The following is a 21,585-nucleotide window of genomic DNA, read 5'->3' on the forward strand; positions in this document are numbered from 1 at the left end:
AAGCCGTGATTCCATTTGCATCAACCTAATACAACAGCCAAATCCACACAAAAATAATTATCAAGTTGTACCCACAGAGTAAATGTTAAGCAGCTACTGTTAGTAAAGAAAAGGAATCTGCTTTTTGTTCATAAGGAAACATGCTACATTTATAAACTGAAAATTAACCCCCACAATGAGTATAACTGAAAGACAAAGCTTATAAACAGTAAAAACCATTTCAAGTAAAAGATAACAAAATTAACAAAACAGGTATTACTTTAAAAATACAGTAATTGGCTGGGTGCAGTGGCTCATGCCTGTGATCCCAGCACTTTGGAAGGCCGAGGCAGGCAGATCACCTGAGGTCGGGAGTTTGAGACTAGCCTGACCAATGTGGAGAAACCCGTCTCTACTAAAAATACAAAATTAGCTGGGCGTGGTGGCGCACGCCTGTAAATCCCAGCTACTCAGAAGGCTGAGGCAGGAGAATCGCTTAAACCCAGGAGGGGGAGGTTGCGGTGAGCTGAGATTGCGCCACTGCACTCTAGCCTGGGGAACAAGAGCAAAACTCTGTCTCAAAAACAAACAAACAAACAAAAACCCCAATAATTTATAACCAACAGTATTCAGTTTTTGGTCTAGATTACCATAAATGTTTCTAATAAGGCTGAATATATTTTCTTTAAGACCTAATATGTATTTGGTAAAAATATGAACAATCATACCTCAACACTTGCTAAACCTTGTATCACATATAAAACTTATAAGTAAACTATGGGCATTACTGCCCACTACATTGATCAGCTAAGCCTGCATGTCACATGAAGGATCAGCAAGGAAATACAGAATTGATTAAAGTTTTCACATAAAGTAGGGTATAATTATTTCTTTGACATTCAATTTTCCTTACAAGTCATTCTGTTCTTCATAGTTAACGGTTTTGCTGTTGGCAGACTGAAGGCAATTTTTCTCCCTGAATCTATTATAGGCATGTTAACTCTTCACACTCTGAAAGCTAAAATCTGTCACTTTAAAAAAAACTTATTTTACTTGACAATTAAGTAGAAAACAACAAAAAGTCAAAATAATATATTGACTTGAAACAATAATAGAAAGTCATAGTTGAAGTACCCTTTCTTTCCAAACCATCCACGCTCTCAATTCCCTCCTCACCATTGTTTGCACGTTAGTATATGTCATTCCTAAAATGCTAACTATATTAAGGGAGTCATTTTTATACCAGTTCCTATACCTATGCATTTACCCATCTAACTGTAAACCTTTTTATTAATAAGAAAGGATTATGCTTTATTAAGCATAATAATAATGCTTAATTAAGATGTAACTGTTCTTTTTTGGTAATTTACTGAGGTGAAATTCATATAACATAAAGGTAATCAGTTTAAACTGAAATTTAGTACATTCACAATGTTGTGCAACTACCACCCTCTGTCTAGTAACAAAACATTTCCATCGCTCCAAAGTAAAACCCCTTACTCACTAAGCAGTTTCTCCCTATTCTCCCTCCCCCATTAATATGCCCTCTCTCTCTATGGATTTATTTATTCTGGGTATTTCACATAAATGGAATCATACAACATCTGATGTTTTGTTCTGCATTCTTTCACTTAACATAATGTTTTGAGGTTCATCTACACCATAGTATATACCTCATTTCTTTTTATGGAGGAATAATATTTCATTGTACATATAAACCACAACTTGTTTATCCATTCAGCTTGAATGGACATTTGGGCTGTTTCCAACAACTCTCTTTTTGCCCATACAAATATATATATAACAGATATTTTCCCAGGTTAATATAAATAGATGGATATAATACTTTTTCTTTTTTGGAGAAGCATTTTAAATAAAATCCTTGATAATGTATCATTTTGGCTCCTATTTTAAAATGCATTTCTAAATTTAAGATGATGCCATCATCACCCAGTTTTTAATGATTAAAAATACTGGTTTTACTTGTTCTGTACATAATTTGAGGTATTAACTAAACTCAAGTTCAAATGTAGAGCTTAATTTAGTAATTTCCTAAATTTAGCTTCCATTTAATAGTCTCATGCTTCAAAAAATGATGTCAGCAAACTTCTACCTAATGATAAATCTTATCTTTATTTCTCCTATCAAAAAACTTCTACCCAAATTAGGAAGTATATACAAAGCACTGCTAAAATAATGACATTTTAATCATAGATTGTGAGATAGAAAAAACATGAAATAAATGGGGTCAATATTATATTTCTTTTGAATACTGAATTTTCCATGGTTTTCTGCAATAATAAAGGGCTAATAGTGGTAATCAGTGCTGCAGTATAACTAAGGAACAGCAATATCTCATTAAAAACTATTAAGATTGCTCTAAAATGGTTCAAAGCAGAAAACTTGCCTAGCTTAAAATCCCTGTAAATAATGACATATATGTATGTACTACTTCATAGTTTTCAGGTACTTTTACTTCTTAAATAAGGCACAATAAGCCAAATTACAAAGGAAAATAACGGTAAATTTGTCTTACTAGTTAAATTTTTCTGTAGGAAGAAACCCTTGAATTGACTGATTTATGTAACAATACAGAGAAGTAAGACCATCAGGTATTACCACATCTATTCTATAGGTAAGACAACTGAAGATAACAGTGATTGTGTTTTATGTCAGACAACTAAAAGAGAACAGGTCATTCAGAAGATTTTGTTAGTTAAGAACGGAAAAAAAATACACCTATATCACTTCATTAATGTAATAATATCTGAAAATTTAATAATAAATAACAGACTTGATATAAAATAGCCATTTCTGCAGCATAAATTAGCACCTATAGTCTATATTATTTAAAAAAAAAAGAAAATTTAGAAATGCTTTCTAAAAATTTCTGAAACTTGTTCTTGATTAAAAATTTATCAGATGACAGGCCAGGAACAGAGGCTCAAGCCTGTAATCCCAGCAATTTGAGAGGCTGAAGGCGGGTGGATCACCTGAGGTCAGGAGTTCAAGACCAGCCTAGCCAACATGGTGAAACCCCATCGCTACGAAAAATTAGCCGGGCGTGGTGGTGTGCACTTGTAATCCCAGCTACTTGGGAGGCTGAGGCAGGAGAATCACTTGCACCTGGGAGCTGGAGGTTGCAGTGAGCCAAGATTGCGCCACTGCACTTTAGCCCAAGTGACAGAGAGAGACTCCGTTTCAAAAACAAAAAAACAATTTATCAGATGATAAATGATAAAATACATGTCTTAATAAACCCTAGAAGATAAGTACATATTTTAAGTCTATGTGATATGGTACATTGTATTAAAAATTTCTTCTAAATCATTAAAATCATTAAAAATAAGTTCTGTAAGACAATCTATTTGTTCTATCATGTCAATATTCAAAGCACAATAAAGACTTGAAAGATCTCTGCTTTGCATTAAAAAAATTTAAATTATAAAACTTACATTTGGTTAAATGCTATGTCTGATTTAGCTAAAAACTGTTTCCTAACCATTTAAACAGACAATTATATTGGTGATATCTTAGAGACAGATTTAAGAAGACAGCAGGTCTCTTACCATCAATTATGATTATACAGAAAGATTCATTTTTAACTGGGTATGGATAATTCAGAAGATTTAGCTAGATTAATGACAAGTGTAATTCATTAACATCAGTTTTCTAGTTGATACTTATCAATTGGTAGTTTAAGATTATATGGGAGAATATTTATGTTGAAAAAACACAACAAAAACAAAAGGAAGGAAGAAAAACAAAGGAAACAGATTTGGTGCTGCCTTAAAACTTTATACTCCATGAGGTTTTAAGAAATGTATCTGAGGCACATTGGCAGGGCAGTATGAAATGATCTGTACTGCCACTGGCCATATTGTACCTGGTCTGTGGATAATTAGAGTCCTTCAGTTTCCAAAGCTGTCAATCTGGCACCTTTCACGAGCAATATATTCACTTTAAATAAAACAAAACAGAACAAAATTTATAACTCAAATAATGAAAGAATTTAAAAACTGCTACTGAAGCAACTTTATAGTTGTGCTATAAACCAAAAAAATAGACAAGAAAAGTGAAATAACAGTGATATTTTTAAATTTTAAAATTCTCTGCACTTTATATCACAACTTTATAAAGTTCAAACCACATAGTTTAGCTACTTCTGTACGCAGGTAAACATATTTTAAATTTCTTCATTGTATCAGTGTTGAAAGCTTTATATTATTTAATCTCAGCATCCAAACAAACAGGTTTACAAAACTATGCTATAGACCAATATTATGTCCTAAAATGTTTGGAGGCCCAACTAGGAAAAAAAAAAAAAAAAAAAAAAAAAAAAAAGCTATGTTCACAATTATTAAAAAAGAAATAAAACAAAATTCACATATATGCACCTTACCTGCAGCTGACCATTTAATGAACTCAAGTCTTCTGCTTTCTTCTCTAAAGACTGAACCCAGACTTTCCTTTTTTGTCGGCATCTTGAAGCGGCTGCTCTATTTCGCTCTAAAAACTTTCTCCTTTTTTCATCAGGATCTTCGTTAGCTGCTCTTCTCCGACGACCACTTGTACTTTGGGTCTGTGGAGTTGTGTGAGCTGGAGAAGCCTATTATAAACAGAGATGAAAGCTTGTTATATTTGTATCTAGTGAGTGAATTAACATAGGCAGTAAAGGGTGTCAAAGGGGGACAGCAATTTTATTTTCTAACTTTTGTTGAATACATCAGTATGTTGGGGCAATATGAAAATGTGGTTTAACTTCTTTCTTGAATATACTTATGTTAGGAGCTATACTATAACACAATTCTCACTAATGCAATGTCACAGCAAATGTATTCTTTATGTATAATATTTTCATTTACATACAAGTATGAAAAAATTTAAAATATGATACAAATGATACATAGAAATATTTTTCCAAGCGTATTTTAACAGATTTTATTGTATTATTCAATTCCTGGAAAACTACTGATTATAAATTTCTCAAAACATTTAATAACTTCCTATTTAAATTCATGACAGAAAACCATGATTTCTATGCTATTTTTAAATTAAAATATCTCATATTAAATGTCAATTTTCTTAAAGAAAATTGGTTTCTCTAAAGCTATGAAGTGAAAATATGTATATTCTTTGGTATATTCAGCTTTTCTTCAGTTCGTGAAATTTATGGTCAGTCTTTTTCTAAGGGTCAAGTTCTTGTATTTCTTAATGCTCATTTTTCTGGTAGGGAGAATCCTACAGGAACCTTAATTTTCATTTTAATTATTCCCTCTGCTCCCCAGTGAATCAGCTTGGTTATCTCAGATTAGCCAGAGAAAAAAAGAAATCTTCAGTCACTAGTAATAATGTCTAGTGTTTAAGACTATAAAACAATAGGTACCTTCAAGCCTTTCACGAACCCCAAAACTGTGCCACAGAACAAATGAATATGGGTGTCAAAAAATGAACTCTTGGCCGGGTGTGGTAGCTCATGCCTGTAATTCCAGAACTTTGGGAGGCCAAGGAGGGCGGATCACTTGAGGTCAGGAGTTCAAGACCAGCCAGGACAACATGGTGAAAACCTGTCTCTACTACAAATACAAAAAATTTAGCTGGGCGTGGTGGTGCATGCCTGTAATCCCAGCTACTCGGGAGGCTGAGGCACAAGAATCGCTTTAGGCAGAGGTTGCAGTGAGCCAAGATAACACCACTGCATGCCAGCCTGGGCAATACAGCGAGACTCAGTATCAAAAAATACAAAGAAAAAGAAAGAAGGAAATGAGCTCTTGGAAATGGTGCAGGGAAAAGAACACTTTGTGGCTATAGGCACATAATCCAAAGGAGAAGCCTGAAAACAATCTTTTACCTATAATTTATTATATTTAAAAATGGTATGCACAAAGAAAATTTGTTTTCTCCTAATCTATGTAATACAAATCTTACATAAGGCTCAAGTTAAATTCTGCAGGTAAATTAGGTAAATTACCAAACTATTTTTCACTCTAAAAAATTCCAAAAAATAAAGTTATCATTTCTTTGTCCAAATAACTAGCATTACAAAGAGAGTTATTTCATTTATAAAGTATTTCACACGTGGGCAACATAGCAAAACCTCATCTCTACAAATAATTTAAAAAATTAGCCAAGTGTGGCGGCATGTGCTTGTGGTCCTAGTTACTCAGGAGGCTGAGGTGGAAGAGGACTGCTTGAGCCTGGGAAGTCGAGGCTGCAGTGAGCCATGACTGTGCCACTGCACTCCAGCATGGGCAACAGAGGAAGATCCCGTCTCAAAAAAGAAGTATTTTAATTGTAATAAAGATTAAGCATTTAAATTAGAGTGTTTCTTTTACCTATGTAATTGTAACTTAATGTTTTAGAAAAATATTTCTATGGTTGGCTTCAAGATTTGCAATCTTGAAATTTTTTCTTCATTCTCCTATTTTTCTTTTTTTTTTTTTTTTTGAGATAGAGTCTCGCTCTGTGGCCGAGGCTGGAGTGCAATGACGTGATCCTGGCTCACTGCAACTTCTGTCTCCCGGGTTCAAGTGATTCTCCTGTCTCAGCCTCCCAAGTAGCTCAGATTACAGGCGCCCGCCATCACACCCAGCTGAACTTTTGTATTTTTAGTAGAGATGGTGTTTCACCAGGTTGGCCAGGCTGGTCTCGAACTCCTGACCTCAGGTGATCCACCCACCTAGGGCTCCCAAAGTGCTGGGGATTGTAGGCGTGAGCCACATCCTCCTATTTTTCTTATTGAGAATAGCAAGTTTTTTCTTTTACTCATCTGGCTGAATAAGAGAGAACAGTTTATTTTTGTTTTTAATTGATTTAACTCATTACAGCAAAGACTAATCATAAGTACTAGAAGAATAGCAGAAGCTTAATTTCTGCTACTCAGAGTTACATTTGTATATCTTTATGCCTATCAAGGATTGGAGGCTTCTTAGAAGTATATACTGTTCCTTCTCTCCCCATGTCTATTGATTAATTCATTCCATTTCATTCAGAAAATACTTACAGGAACTATTCTAGAAACTAAGTATAGCAGTGAACAAACAGATAAAGTCCTGCCCTCATGGGGCTTCCATCCAATACAACAACATATAAATACACAAATAAAAATTAGATCCAGGAAAACTATAGTTAGTACAAGAAAGTAAGGACAATAAAAATAAAAATAACCCTTTACAAATGTAAAAAATCATACTTAACTTGCAGACCACACAAAAACACCCATGGGTTGCATATGGCCTGTGAAACATTGTTAAACCCCGAGGTATAACATTAACACACATACACAATCACTCAGCCCCTCATTTTCCCTTTTGGTCCCTAAGCTGTTTAGTGGATGACAACCACAACTACATTTCATTATGTTAAGTTTTTAAAAGACAAGATGCAGTTATGTAAATACCTATGCTTAGGTGGCAATCTAAAACTTATTTATGTGTGTTTCTTTGATTGAAAACTTTTGCTTTTTAATGCCAATGCTAATAGTCTTCAAATAAAGATAAAAGGTCTAAATAGAATTCTGAAACACTTAACAGGAGTACAATAATCCTTTACTAGAAAGAATTAGAAAGGCACTGCAGGCATATAACAATCATCTCACAGGCAGTCACAAACTAGAGGTAAGTGAAAGGGGTCTCCAGTATAAACAGCTGCCATAAAGCGTATTTGCTCCTTTGGTGATGTTTCACAAGTTTTAATTCAGCAACCATTTGATTTATGTTAGTAATGTAATACCTACATATGTGTGTGTGTGTGAATATTTATCTACATATTTCTCTAAAAGACTTCTGATTATCTACAAGTGACATAAGGTTACTTATACAAATAAATAACGAAGAGTAATGTTTTACAATGAGTGAGCAAATACTAAAAGCAGAAACAAGAATTATTTGTTCTGCTAGTATCGGAAACAGAAAAAAAATCTGCCTCTTTGGGACATACACACTTTAATGGCTGTAGATGGCAACACAATACTAAAATATGATATGCATTGTAATCACAAACATATGGCATTTTAGGAAAAGGCAAAATCAATAACAAGAGGAGATCCAAAAAGATTCTTCAGAAATCTTAGTTTGCTACTTGAAAAAGAACATAAGATTTAGTTATATACATTTCTGAAGAACACAGCATCCCTTAACAAAGAAGTTACTGTCTATAAAATTTACAGAACTTAACCTATTAAATTTTCCTATAACCTCAATACCTTGGTTATACAGGAGAATAGGTCAAATCAAACCTGTTTATGCCACAGCAAGAAAAAATATCTAGTGTTAATAGTTGTGGTTTATGTCAAATTTGTAGTTTTGGACAATAACTAAGAAAACAAGATACATTTCATTTTTCTCACTATAAGGTTCTAATATTATTTTTCTAGTTATGTAACTATTTTCCAAAGTCATAACTCTATAAACTTCCTCAATCAGGAAACAGAGAATAAAGGAAATTTCTCAAAGCAGTATTTAGTTTCACTGTCCTAAAATCAACAGAAAGAGGTATTTTCTTTAAAAAGAATTGTGCCACGTCAGACCAACATATATGGACACCCACAGAAATATTTATAGGTGTCCTGAACAGAACAACTGCTCTATTATGTTTATTTTTGTATCAATTCTTGTACAGTGAGCTACTTTTTCTTAAGACTTTTGATATCCCTTTGGAATAACAACATGACCAGAATAATATTTTTTAAATAAGTCATAAGTTATATTGTACTTGTCTGTTTAAAGATGACAGAGTGCTGAATAATAAAAACAACACACATACCGGAGTCTCTGTAGTGGATGTGGCTGGCTGTTGTAATGACTGTGGTCGAGATTCCTCTGACTGAGTCCTAACCAATCCACTACCATGACCTTTGACAGTATCACCATTGGTAACTGGAGGATGTTGCTGGGTCAAAGCAGCTTTTAATCTCTGAAATGCAAACACCATTAAAAATTTTTTTTAAGTCCTTAAAGATCATCATGAATATCGATAAGACAAACAGTGAGATCTTAGGTAGTTTCCTTGAGTCTTTTTGCCTAATACTACTAGAGGATTCTGTATTTTGCTGTTCCTAGTGAATTTTGAGAAAATAATAATAAAGGCCTTAAAAATGTGACATTATGTCATTGGCCAAGTAAGCACTGGCACCAAACCTGCAAACAGAGACGAAATGGGGCCAAACTAAGCCTCCTCCTAGAACGTACAGCTGAGTTTATCTCTCTTAGGTTTTTCCTGTCCCCAGTAAGCAGACCTAATTCTCTTCTGATGTTGCAGTTTGCCAGTTAATTATTGGATTGTATTGGACTCACATTCAGAGCATGATAGATCTAGTATTAGAATGAGGCCTTGGATATTTATGTCTACCACTTTCTCAAGATACAATTTCAAAGAAGCTTATTATGCTATCAATAAAAATTTGTCATATATGACTATTTTATCTCCCAACCAGTTAGTAAGCTCTTTAAGAGCAGAGATTATCTTACACTTTTGGGTATTCCTTTTAGCAACTGGTATAATTATTTGCTACATACGTATAAAAGAAACACCTGTTAACTGATAGAAATTGATTTCTTTAGTGAAAATGGTCATATGTGATCTTTAAGGTGATTTTATTGTTATGATCTGTAAATATGAAATAATTTGCAAAGATAATCATACCACAGTATCTTAGCAATGAAAGGGACTTCAGGGATCCCACAGACCTGAGACTGTTATTGCTGATATTGTTCTTAATAACTAAGATGTAGTTCTTGGGCCCCAAATATATATTATTACAGAAATTGGAGTCAGAGTTATATATACTACACTTTCCTATGATTCTTATAAAGGTGCATCTTTGAGGGGATGGAGGCTAATAAGAGAGTGAGAGCGAGTGCGAATTAGAGACAAAAGAGAGAGACAGAGACGTGAGAACCATGTTGCAGCCTACCCAGTGTTTCCCAAACTTCTCAGAAGTAAATAACTGTCTGGGGTGTTAAGTGTTAAGAACACATATTCTTGGCAATCTTTTCCTTTCTTCCTTCCCTGAGTATAGCAGAAAGGGGTGAGTGAGAGAAGAGCTTTTGAAAAAGACCCCCAAATAATACTAGTACAAGTATTTCCATTCACCTCAACTAAGAAAAATTGAGAAATTTTTATAACTATTTCAAGACTTGTAATTTCTTTCTTTTCATCTGGGCCTATCTTCTTACTATGTGATCCAGATCCCATAAAATATGAAGCATATATGAAAAGATCACCAGAATTTTAACTGAGGCAGTAATTATGCATGAACAAATGTTAGTGGACATTTTTTCTCTCTCTTGCGAATCACTGTATATTCTGGGTGTGATTTTTAAAATAAAGTCAATTTGTAAAAAGAAAAGTTTTCTTGAGATATAAGTTACACATAGCAAGTTAACTCTGTTTACTTTACAATCCAATTTTTTTTTTTTGAGAGGGAGTCTCTTCCTGTCACCCAGGCTGGAGGGCAGTGGCATGATCTCAGCTAACTGCAACCTCCACCTCCACGGTTCAAGCAATTCTCCTGCCTCAGTCTCCTGAGGAGCTGGGATTACAGGCGCATGCTACCACGCCCGGCTGATTTTTGTATTTTTAGTAGAGACGGGGTTTTCATGTTGGCCAGGCTGGTCTGAAACTCCTGACCTCAGGTGATCCACCCTCCTCGGCCTTCTAAAGTTCTGGGATTACAGGAGTGAGCCACCGCACCCGACCTCTATTGAATTTTAACGAACAAATACACTCATGTAACCTACCCTACAATCAGAATACATAACAGTTTTACCATAACAAAATCCTCATGCTCTTCCCTGTCATACTCTCCTTCTATTCCCTGGCCCTGGAAACCACTGATCTATTTTCTGATCCCAAGAGTTTTGTCTCTTCCAGAAGATCATATAAATGGAAACATACATTGTATGGCCTTTTGAATCTGGCTTCTTTCCCTTAGCACAATGCAGCTGAGATTCACCTGTGTATTATCTGTGTTATCTATTATCTGTATTATCTATATTATCTGTAGTTTTTTAATGAGTTTTTAATTGTATAGTATCCCCATTTTACACTTTAGGAAACCAGATATCATTTGCTCAAGGATGCAGAGCTGTTAAGCTACTTCAAATCCTGGATATAAACCTAGATCTCTTCAACTTCAAGTGCAAAGTATTTCCATGGCACCATGCTGCATATTTTATCCTTGGTGCTACCAGAAAACACAGGGAAAGAACAAGAAAGAGAGTCTGAAGCTTTGTGGCTTAATGATTCAAAAGCCAATCATAAGGATTGAGAGTGCCAAACCTGTTACTGCAACTGCTAAGCCAGGATCAGGCGTGTTTTCTCCCACTTTTCTGACAGACTACTTCTTCATGAATTGTAACAATTACCACTTACGTAATATCCTGGTGCTTTCACTGATTAGAACATGCAATGTACTATGGTCTTATACAGCTGAGAATACACTTTAGGCTCAGCACCTAACTCTACCTCAAACTATCTGTGACTTTGAACAAAACATTGATCTTTGAGTTTCAATTTTCTTACCTATAAAACTTGGAATAATAACTTCCTTGCAGAGTTGAGTTGAAAAACAAAAGTAACATGTAAAACTATCTGACTCGTAAAAGAATTTTTCAGATGTTTCCTTACTTCTTTAAGAATACTATTGAGGCCTCCATTTTCTTAGTACGGAGGTCCAAAGAATCAGGAGAGTTTCTATGTTTCTGAATTTTCAAAATATCCTTAAGGGTCATCTTAAGCATTACTTTGATCCCAGACATATTTTATATGAGATGTAAAAAGTAGAGGTTTTTCTTCAAATAATTTCCTCCCCATCTAATTAGGAATAAATAGTAACTTCTCTTAGAAGCAAAATTTATTCAAAGACCTGTACTAATATTCTTTTTTTTTTTTTTTTTTTTTTGAGAGACGGAGTCTTGCTCTGTCGCCCGGACTGGAGTGCAGTGGCCAGATCTCAGCTCACTGCAAGCTCCGCCTCCCGGGTTTACGCCATTCTCCTGCCTCAGCCTCCGGAGTAGCTGGGACTACAGGCGCCCGCCACTTCGCCCGGCTAGTTTTTTGTATTTTTAGTAGAGACGGGGTTTCACCGTGTTAGCCAGGATGGTCTCGATCTCCTGACCTCGTGATCCGCCCGTCTCGGCCTCCCAAAGTGCTGGGATTACAGGCTTGAGCCACCGCGCCCGGCTCCTGTACTAATATTCTTAAATATCTGCTAGCCGTAATAAAGAAAGCAATGTACTTTATGTTCTTAGCTCCCACAATTTAGCCTAAATATTTGCCCTGGCATGCTTATACTGGTCCAAGCATTAGGTCATAGCCTGTTCGGCTTCCTTATTTGAAGGTATTTTTACCTTTCTCAGCATTCCACAAGTTACTTTCTCCTTCCTTTATTCTCCTCTGCCTTTGTTTCTTTAAAAAGTTCTAAGTTGCTAGCCAATCGGGACAAATACAGAATGTGAGGTCCCGTTCCAGTCAACAGAAACCAGACACAGCTGTAGAGTGGACACATCAGGTTATAAATGACCCTGTCTCCTTTGTTTGGTGTACTCTTGTGGGAAAACTGCTGGCGAGTGTACCCTTTCTGCAGAAAGTAAAAAAACTGGCCTTGCCGAGGAAATTAAATTTATGTTCACGTGCTATTTCTTTACGGCACCGGGGAACAAGCAAGCATTCCTGACAGAGACATGCTCAAGACCATACCAAAAACTGAATTTTTCAGAATCAAGACAAGATTCCTAGTTCCTTTTATAAACAATCAGAAACAACTATATTAGTAGCTAAAACATAGGCAATTAGGACCCTAATAATTGATGGGATGATGTGGAAGTGGATGGATTAAAACTGAAATTAAATGAGGGACGAAAGTAGTAGCTGGCTAGAATCAGATAGGAATACTTAGGAAAATGATGAAGAAGTATTTAAAGTAGAAAGACCTGAGTTGGAAAAGTGTGGGTCAGAACAAAGGGAGACAGTCTTGGGAGGTCGTAAGTCTGCATATTTACATATTTTATAAATAGAATGTTAGACATCAAAATACAATGACTAGTATCCAGTCTATAGTGATAAATTGGGGCTTTCATTTCTAGTTTTAAAATGTGCACAAACATAACCAGAGGTAGAAATGTGAGGCTTAGTAAATTATGTGTTGGGAAAACATTTTTAAGTCCTTAGGTAGAAATCATCATAGAATTGAGGAGCATTTAAAGTTTTACAGTGAAGAGCTTAACTCTCAGAATTAATGAAATACAGTAACTGCACATAGGGGAGCCTGAAGTACATAAACATCACTCTCTTGAATAATCTTTAGTAGGGCAAGTTACTACCTTATAGAGCACTTAAAAGCAGCATCAGTATTCATTCATTATCCTTCCTTGACTGCCCTAGGGTATACAGTACTCATCCAGTGAGGAAGCTCTAATGTTTGCTCCATGCTGTTACATTGATTACAATGGGTCTGAGTTGAAAAGTATGCCAGTGGGTATACAACAGAAGAAAAAGATTTAAAGGGTTAATTAACACTGTTCTAAACTGTCCATTAATTTTTCTAAAACTACAACAAAAATGCACATATGCTAAAAAAATTAGAATTAGGTCAAAAAAGCAGTCACTAAATATTATTCATATAAATTTTACAATTAATGTAAGGATATCTACAATCCAGCCATACATATTTGTTAGGAGCATTTGAAGAAGGCCAAATACTTTGGTTTAAAGAAAAATAAATGATAACACATATAAATGTAATGAGTATCTATTTTACAATAGAATTTTGAAGCTAGCAGAGATAATGAAAGTCAAGTAGTCCAATCACTTGAGATATAGAAACTCCAAAAAACTGAAGTTACTTCCCAGAATCATAGTTAGCAGAGATAAAACCAGAAATTCTACTTCTTGACTCCCAGTTAACTGAACATATTTTAAACAAAAACTTTGCCAAACTGGAGCTCTAGTCTAATGTTAAATTTTCTAAATCTATTAGTGATCAATTAAGTCAAGCATCTGATATTGGTCAGTCCATTACTAAGATCAAAATCTCTCTCAATGGACAAATTTAATATATGTAAATAAGGATTAAGTACTCTGAGAAATAAAGATTGAGTACTCACAAAAATTGAAGATTTAAGGTGGGGTGTGATGGCTTATGCCTGTAATCTCAGCACTTTGGGAAGCCAAGAGGACTGCTTGAGCCCAGGAGTTCCACACTAGCCTGGGCAATATGGTAAAACTCCATTTCTACAAAAAACTTAAAAATTAGCCAGGTGTGGTGGTGCATGCCTGTAGTCCCAACTACTCAGTAGGCTGAGGCAGGAGGTTTGCTTGAGCCCAGGAGTTTGATGCTGCAGTGAGCTCTGGCCTGGGCAACAGAGTAATACCCTGACTCAAAACAAACAAACAAACAAACAAACAAACAAACAAACAAACAAAACCCCAAAAAAACAAAAGGAGGACTTTACAAGGTCTATATTATCCAACATGTAGAAGAAAACTTAGGCATAATTTTAATTTAAAGGTAGACTTTGTTTGATAAACAAAAATGTCTTTATTATATTTCTATGAAACAGATCAATATTTTAATGTTTAATTTTCAGTGATGTAAAGTTCAACTACTATATTGAAAATTTTTTTTCTTAGAGAGATATAGATTGTTTCAATTAATTAAAGGATGAATAATTTGCTGTGCTGACCAATCTGATACATTCGCTTTAAGAGGTGATCTCCTAGAAATAATTTGTCATTCAAGTTCTATGTTGCACCCTTGAAAATAAATTTTATCACATCTGTCAGAACTTGGTAGGAACAAAGTACTCCATCATAGTTCAAAGAAAAAAGATAATGTTCTCTAGAAACAATTTTTGAAAAAGTCAGATCCATATTTCATATGTGCCACAAAAGCTCATCAGAGTAATAACCCTCCTTCTCCTGGGTGTTATCCTACCATCTGCTGCTCTATTACTTATCTTTATTTTGCAACTAATTAACAGCATAATCTTCTAAATTCAGCAAGTTAATTATCATTATTGTGGTCTATGCAGCATCATCAGTCCTCAGGAAATCTTGTCTCCCCACCCTCAGAGAACATATGAAAATCAAGTAGGTTGAGAGAGGGTCTGTTTCCTTGGAGTGGGCTCATTAGGTGTTTGCTGATTAGCTCGGCATGCAGAGGCAGGTCAGAAGAATTCTGCTGAACATGAGGTTCCACGCAGGGCCCAACCAAGTTAATGTAGGTTTCTGAACATTTGCCAAGATGCCCTCTGTCAGCTCTCAGTAGAAACCCCCTGCAGAAAACCTACTGGCTACCCACTGTGTGCAAAGATATTTTTCAGTTTGTCACACGTCTTAAAAAAAAAAAAAAAGATTCTGGAGGATACTATTTAAATACTTTGCTAAATCTTAAAATCCCCAGATGACTAACATTTTCTTATTCAGAACAGTTGCTTTTTGATTACAAATATTACAAAAGAAAACTGTTTTATTAGAAGAGTAATACGATTTACGTGCTTAGTGACAAACAAAACCCTTAAACCAAAATTTGGTGACAACTAGTCTAATTCTGTAGAAAATTATATCCTGGGAATTTTTCTGTTGTATTAAAAAGTACTAGATAGTCTTTCATTTTTTGGGCCCTATTGACATTTCTTTAACACATTCTTACTTTTCCAAAGGCTTAAAGTTCTTAAAAATTAAAAAACACAAGCTTACTGTGAATTTTTTTTTTTTTTGTTAGCAGAAAAGAAAGATCTTATTTCAGTATTCACAGCACACACAAACACAATGCATACATAATATCTTCCTGGAAAGGCACTGAACATCTGAAAATCAGGGAATTACAAAAGCATCCTTGGCTATGTTAGCATACAAAGTAAATTTCTCTTTAGCTGTAGTGTGCTACTCATTCTTCCGTGTTCCAATCCCATTATTCTCTTAAGTTATTTTAACCACAGGTCATTTTAGCAGAATCACTACTGCTACAATATACAGCATGTTATTAACAGATTGTGATTACAAAGGTCCATGCAGAACCCCAAAAGGATTGATGTTTAAAATACTTTCAAAGACCTGAAAACAACAAAGTACAATCCAACAAAAGCTAGAAGAAATTACAAGTTTTAAGGTGGTGGTGGGTTAGGGGGGCGGTATGCAAACAGGTGTAGGGTCAGAAAAATCATTTAAGGTGTAACATGAATCTAGGGAATGTGAGCTGGGAACCACTTATTTGGAGAACGTGGACTTGGAGTTCTATATTTAAGGCATGAAAGAATCAAGTTCTGTGACCATTTATTTGGTCATTAAGAAAGCTCTGTGCACTGGGATATGAACCCATCTTCAATGTTCTTCAGTTGGGATGACAGAATTGTTTATTTGGTGAGTCTTCTTAAGCCCACTGAAGCTTAAAAAAAAAACCACTGACATTTTAATTTCAAACTTTAATTTCAAATAAACTATAACTATTTGGTATTTTACGTTCTAAAAGTAATTTGCCAAGCAGAGTAATGTATTTCCCTTGGACTTTAAGTGAAAATGTTTAATTAAGAGATTGACCTTGGGCTTGTGATTTTAGTTGTAAGTGCTGAGATAATCTTAAGTAAGCTTCTAAATAATGAATACTTAAGAAAACTATGTATCAAAAACTATGTATCAAAACACTGTAAATTTACTTAAATTTAAGAATTATTAAAGTACTTGAGAAAGTCAGACAATTGAGAATTATTGAGTACATAGCTTTACATGTATATAGCTTAGTGTGTTTAAGATTATATTTTAAGCTCTTTAAAAGCAATCATGACATAACTGTACATATAAATTGCCTTGAGAACTTAGGAAAGAACTAGGTTACCAAACTTGTAATCTTAATAAATCTTATATTATTTTTTAAAAGTAGTACCTGAATAGTCATTAGGTGTACCAGTCACCATCAAGGGCATTAAAATCCTCCCCCCCCCCCCAAAAAAAATATATAAAATCAAAACCCAAAACAAAGTATCTCATTGATAAAATATAATCCTAATTGCTACACATGCTGGAGAAAAAAAGAAAAAACCATAACGGTCTTCTTAGGAGAACATTCTTTTTTGACTCTCCTGATGGTCACTGAACACATTTGCAAGAAAAAATCTCAAAATTTAAGATCATGTCTATCGAATTTCTTAAAACCCAAGAAATGTTTGCCATGTAACAACTGATAGAAATAGTTGTTAAATGATGTTGTTAATATAAAGAATATTGAAGTGTGAAATAATTTCTATGCAACAAAAAACCCTCAAGTAACCAGAATTCCCTTATCCAGTACACTCACATTTTAAGTTACCGGTTCATGTTACTATACCAGCATAACAATATCTACTGTTTCACAAATGAGCTGAAATAAATAGCTATGATTTATTAGAAAATGGAAATAAAGGAAAATCAAATATACCAAAGATGGTAAGTTCCCAAACCACAATGTAATTAAAATATAAACCAATATGAAAAAGATAAATAGAAAAGCCTTGAAATACTTGGAAATTATACAGTGTACCTCTAAATAACTCACAGGTCAAAGAAGAAATCACAGGGGAAATTGAAGAAGTAATGACAATAAAAGTATAGCATATCAAAATTTGTACACAGAGGAAATTTTATAGCTTTAAATGTCTATATTAGAAAAAAAGATTTAAATTGATAATCTAAGCTTCTACTTTAAGAAACCCAAAAAAGATAAGCAAATTAAGTTTAATTAAGCAGGAGAAAACAAATATTAAAGACAAAAGTAATAGTCAATGGGAGTATAAACATGCCATTAAGAAAAATAAAGGCAAGCTACAGACTAACAGAAAACAGACAGCAGAAATGTATGTATCTCTCTCTCTCAAAAAAAACCTTATGTCCAGTATAAATAAAGAATTCCAGGCGAGTACAGAGGCTCACGCCTGTGATCCCAGCACTTTGGGAAGCTGAGGCGGGTGGATCACCTTAGGTCAGGAGTTTGAGACCAGCTTGGCCAACATGGTGAAACCCATCTCTACAAATACAAAAATTCGCTGGGTGTGGTGGTGGGTGGACTGTAACACCAGGTACTAGGAGGCTGAGGCGGGAGAATCACTTACATATGGGACAGGGAGGCTACAGTGAGCCAAGATCGTGCTACTGCACTCCAGCCTGAGTAACAGAGAGTGACTCTGTCCAAAAAAGAAAAAAAAAAAAGGAATTCCAGCCAGGTGCAGTGGCTCACGCCTATAATCCCAACACTTTGGGAAGCTGGGGTAGGCAGATTACTTAAGGTCAGGAGTTCGAGATCAGCCTGGCCAACATGGTGAAACATCATCTCTACTAAAAATACAAAAATTAGCTGCATGTGGTGGCGGGAGCCTGTGATCCTAGCTACTCGGGAGGCTGAGGCAGGAAAATTATGTGAACCCTGGAGGCAGAGGTTGCAGTGAGCTGAGATTGTGCCACTGCACTCCAGCCTGGGAGACAGAGCGAGACTCTGTCTCAAAAATAAATAAATAAATAAAAATAACAATGCAATAATAAAAGCAATTGGCTGGGCACGGTGGCTCTCGTGCCTGTAATCCCAGTACTTTGGGAGGCCAAGGAGGGCGGATTGCCTGAGCTCAGGAGTTCAAGACCAGCCTGGGCAACACAGCAATCTTTACAAAAAAATACAAGTAGTCCCAGCTACTTGAGGGGCTAAGGCAGGAGGATCGCTTGAGGCCGAGAGATCCAGGCTGCAGTGTGCCAAGATCATGCCACAACACTCCAGCCTGAGTAACAGAGCCAAACTCCGTCTCAATCAATCAATCAATCAATCAAAGAAAAGCAACACAATTTTTTAAACGGGCAAAAGACCCATAACTAATGTCTGGCCAAAAAGGAAACGGAAATTAAAACTATGAGATACTGCTAAACAGCTCTAGAATGTCTATGATTAAAAAGACAGGGAAAACTAAATGTTGGCAAGAATGTGGGAACAACTGGAATTCCCATACACTGCTGGTAGGAATGTAAACCTTTGGGTAAAGGTTTAGCAATTTCTTGTAAAGTTAAATGTATACCTACCCTCTGACTCAGCAATTCTACTTTTAGCTGTTTAATCAATAAAATGAAAATATATGGCCATGAAAAGAGTTATATAAGAATGTGTATAGTAGCTTTACTCACAATAGCTAAACACTAGAAACCATTAAAGTGTCCATGAACAGGAGAATGGACAAAGAAATTGTGGTATATTCACACAATGGAATACCACCAGCAATAAAAAGAAGCAAACTATGATCACTCAACAACATGGATAAATCTGAGACATGCTGAGCTGGACATAAGAGTATAAAGTGACTATTTATATGAAATTCTATAATTAATCTATGGTTACAAACATCAGAATAGACGGAGTGGACTGATGGGAAAGAGAGAAACTTTTATTCTTCTTAATTTAATTTCCTGATGACCTAAAAGAAACAGTTATTCAGGTTAAGTATAAAGTTCAAGAGTTTCTAAAAATATGGCCTACTCTTGTAGGCAAAGGTATTTCTTAAAATTGGATTTGCTCGTTTTGAATTAATTTATAGAAAAAAGTCCAATTAATATGTAAAAATATTTTTAGATACAGTACAATAACAAGATCTCCTTTTAACATCTATATCTGCTCTACTCAGTTCCCACTGCAGGGTAAATTAAATTGAATTTTTCATCAATACAGTATACTAAAATGGGAAGTGCAAAAAATGCCCCTGGTGAAGCTCTTCTACTATCAAGTGAAGAAGATTCATCTTAGTATTTCCAAAACTCTGACCTGAACATACTATGATGTGAAAAATTTCCTCCTTGGGTTTTCAGGGTCTTCTCTGACAATCAATAACCATCTAATTTTTATACTCTTGAATGAACCAACTGTTGTTCATTCAGATAATATGTAAGTTTTATTGCTAAAACAGGGTATCCTGTGCAAATTTCTGACTGATTGTCTGCACTAATGGAGAATAGCAGTAAAAATTTTTCAGGCCGGGTGCGGTGGCATCACACCTGTAATCCCAAACTTTGGGAGGCTGAGGCGGCGGGATCATGAGGTCAGGATTTAGAGACCAGTCTGACCAACATGGTGAAACCCCGTCTCTACTAAAAATACAAAAATCAGTCAGGCATGATGGTGCACACCTGTAATCCCAGCTACTCAAGAGGCTGAGGCAGGAGAAATGCTTGAACCCGGGAGGTGGAGGTTGCAGTGAGCTGAGATTGCACCACTGTACTCCAGACTGGGCGACAGAGTGACTCCATCTCAAAAAAGAAAAAAAAAAAAAAACAAAAAACAAAAATAACTTCAGCTTTGCAATATGTTTTAGCATGTAAAAATTTGTATTTAGTATACGGCCTAGCAAATAACTGAAGCAAACAGAAGGTGTCTAATAACTACTAATCTACTGATTACCTAAGGATACATTAATTGCTGTTATTAGCCCTATTATGATATAGAACATTAACATCTACCCAATTGATGTTATTAATTAACTGACATTATTGTATTATAACACAGCAAGGAGAATTATGCTGAGTTTTTTTATTTTATTTTTGAGACAGAGTTTCACTCTGTCACCTAGGCTGGAGTGCAATAGTGCGATCCTGGCCCACTGCAACTTTAGCCTCCGGTGTTCAAGCAAATTCTTGTGCCTCAGTCACCCGAGTAGCTGAGATTACAGGGTGTGTGCCACACGCTCGGCTAATTTCTGTATTTTTAGTAGAGACGAGGTTTCACCATGTTGGCCAGGCTGGTCTTGAACTCCTTATCTTAGATGATCTGCCCACCTCAGCCTCCCAAAGTGCTTGGGATTACAGGTGTGAGCCACTGCACCCGGGCCTAATTTTAAAAAATAGAAGCATCAAATCTTCTACTAAGAAAATTAGAAAGTTTATAGGATTTAGGGTTAAGAAGTACCCCAGAAACCAAAGCTTAATCCTTTTATTTTACAGATGAGGAAATGCAATGTCAGGAAAGTTAAAGTTGCTTAATTAAAGGTAGTGAATAGTGGAATTAGGATTAAAATGAAAATACACATCTAAACATTAATAGCATCTAAACAGTACAACAGAAGAAAATGGTTTTCTTTATATGTATCATGTTTGCTCACTTGTACACTATTTCAGAATTCTTTTTAATACTGTTAAAACCACTCATCATTATTAGCAGCACTGTCTTCAGATGATCACATCTAGTTTCAGATGTAATACTCCTATTTTCCACTAGGAGGAGAAAAAGCCACAGGCAAAAGCCAGACAAACCACAGTGACGAGAAACAAGAGCTTCTAATCTACCCACTTATTTTTTAAAGTATCACTAACTACTCACTATGCTAAAGGAAGATTTCTTTTTTCAAATGTTGTGGTTCGTCTATAGTATAAAACAGTCCATAACTTAATAAAAATGTGATCTAAATTGTACATTTGAAGCAGGCTTTAGTGAAAACATGAATTCAAAACAGCTTCAAGCAATGTATAAAATCTGGCTTACCATTTTTGCTTCCGACTGTACTGGTTGGGGAGAGGAAGGACCCGGGATTCCTGGAACACTAGGCACCATGGTGACTGGTCGAACAAGCTAAGCATAAGATAAGGAAAAATAATTGCTAGAGAATATAT

At 35.3% G+C, this 21,585-nt stretch overlaps 1 protein-coding gene across 3 annotated transcripts in view; it reads right to left on the reverse strand.

The window, feature by feature from the left end:
- Positions 1-21,585, reverse strand: part of ATF2 (activating transcription factor 2) — a 93,533-nt gene that overhangs the window by 14,342 nt on the left and 57,606 nt on the right. For 2 of the 3 annotated variants that reach the window (XM_023212306.1, XM_023212305.2), the window contains 3 exons: positions 21,458-21,544; positions 8,743-8,892; positions 4,382-4,588 (listed from right to left, as the gene is read on the reverse strand). In XM_023212306.1, the coding sequence (XP_023068074.1) occupies positions 4,382-4,588; positions 8,743-8,892; positions 21,458-21,544 (444 nt within the window). Of the gene's footprint in view, positions 1-3,865; positions 3,940-4,381; positions 4,589-8,742; positions 8,893-21,457; positions 21,545-21,585 lie in introns of all 3 variants that reach the window. The other variant, XR_002731649.2, reaches the window with a different exon arrangement.

Source organism: Piliocolobus tephrosceles, chromosome 11 (assembly GCF_002776525.5).
Source record: "Piliocolobus tephrosceles isolate RC106 chromosome 11, ASM277652v3, whole genome shotgun sequence".
In the NCBI taxonomy this organism is placed as follows: Eukaryota; Metazoa; Chordata; class Mammalia; order Primates; family Cercopithecidae; genus Piliocolobus; species Piliocolobus tephrosceles.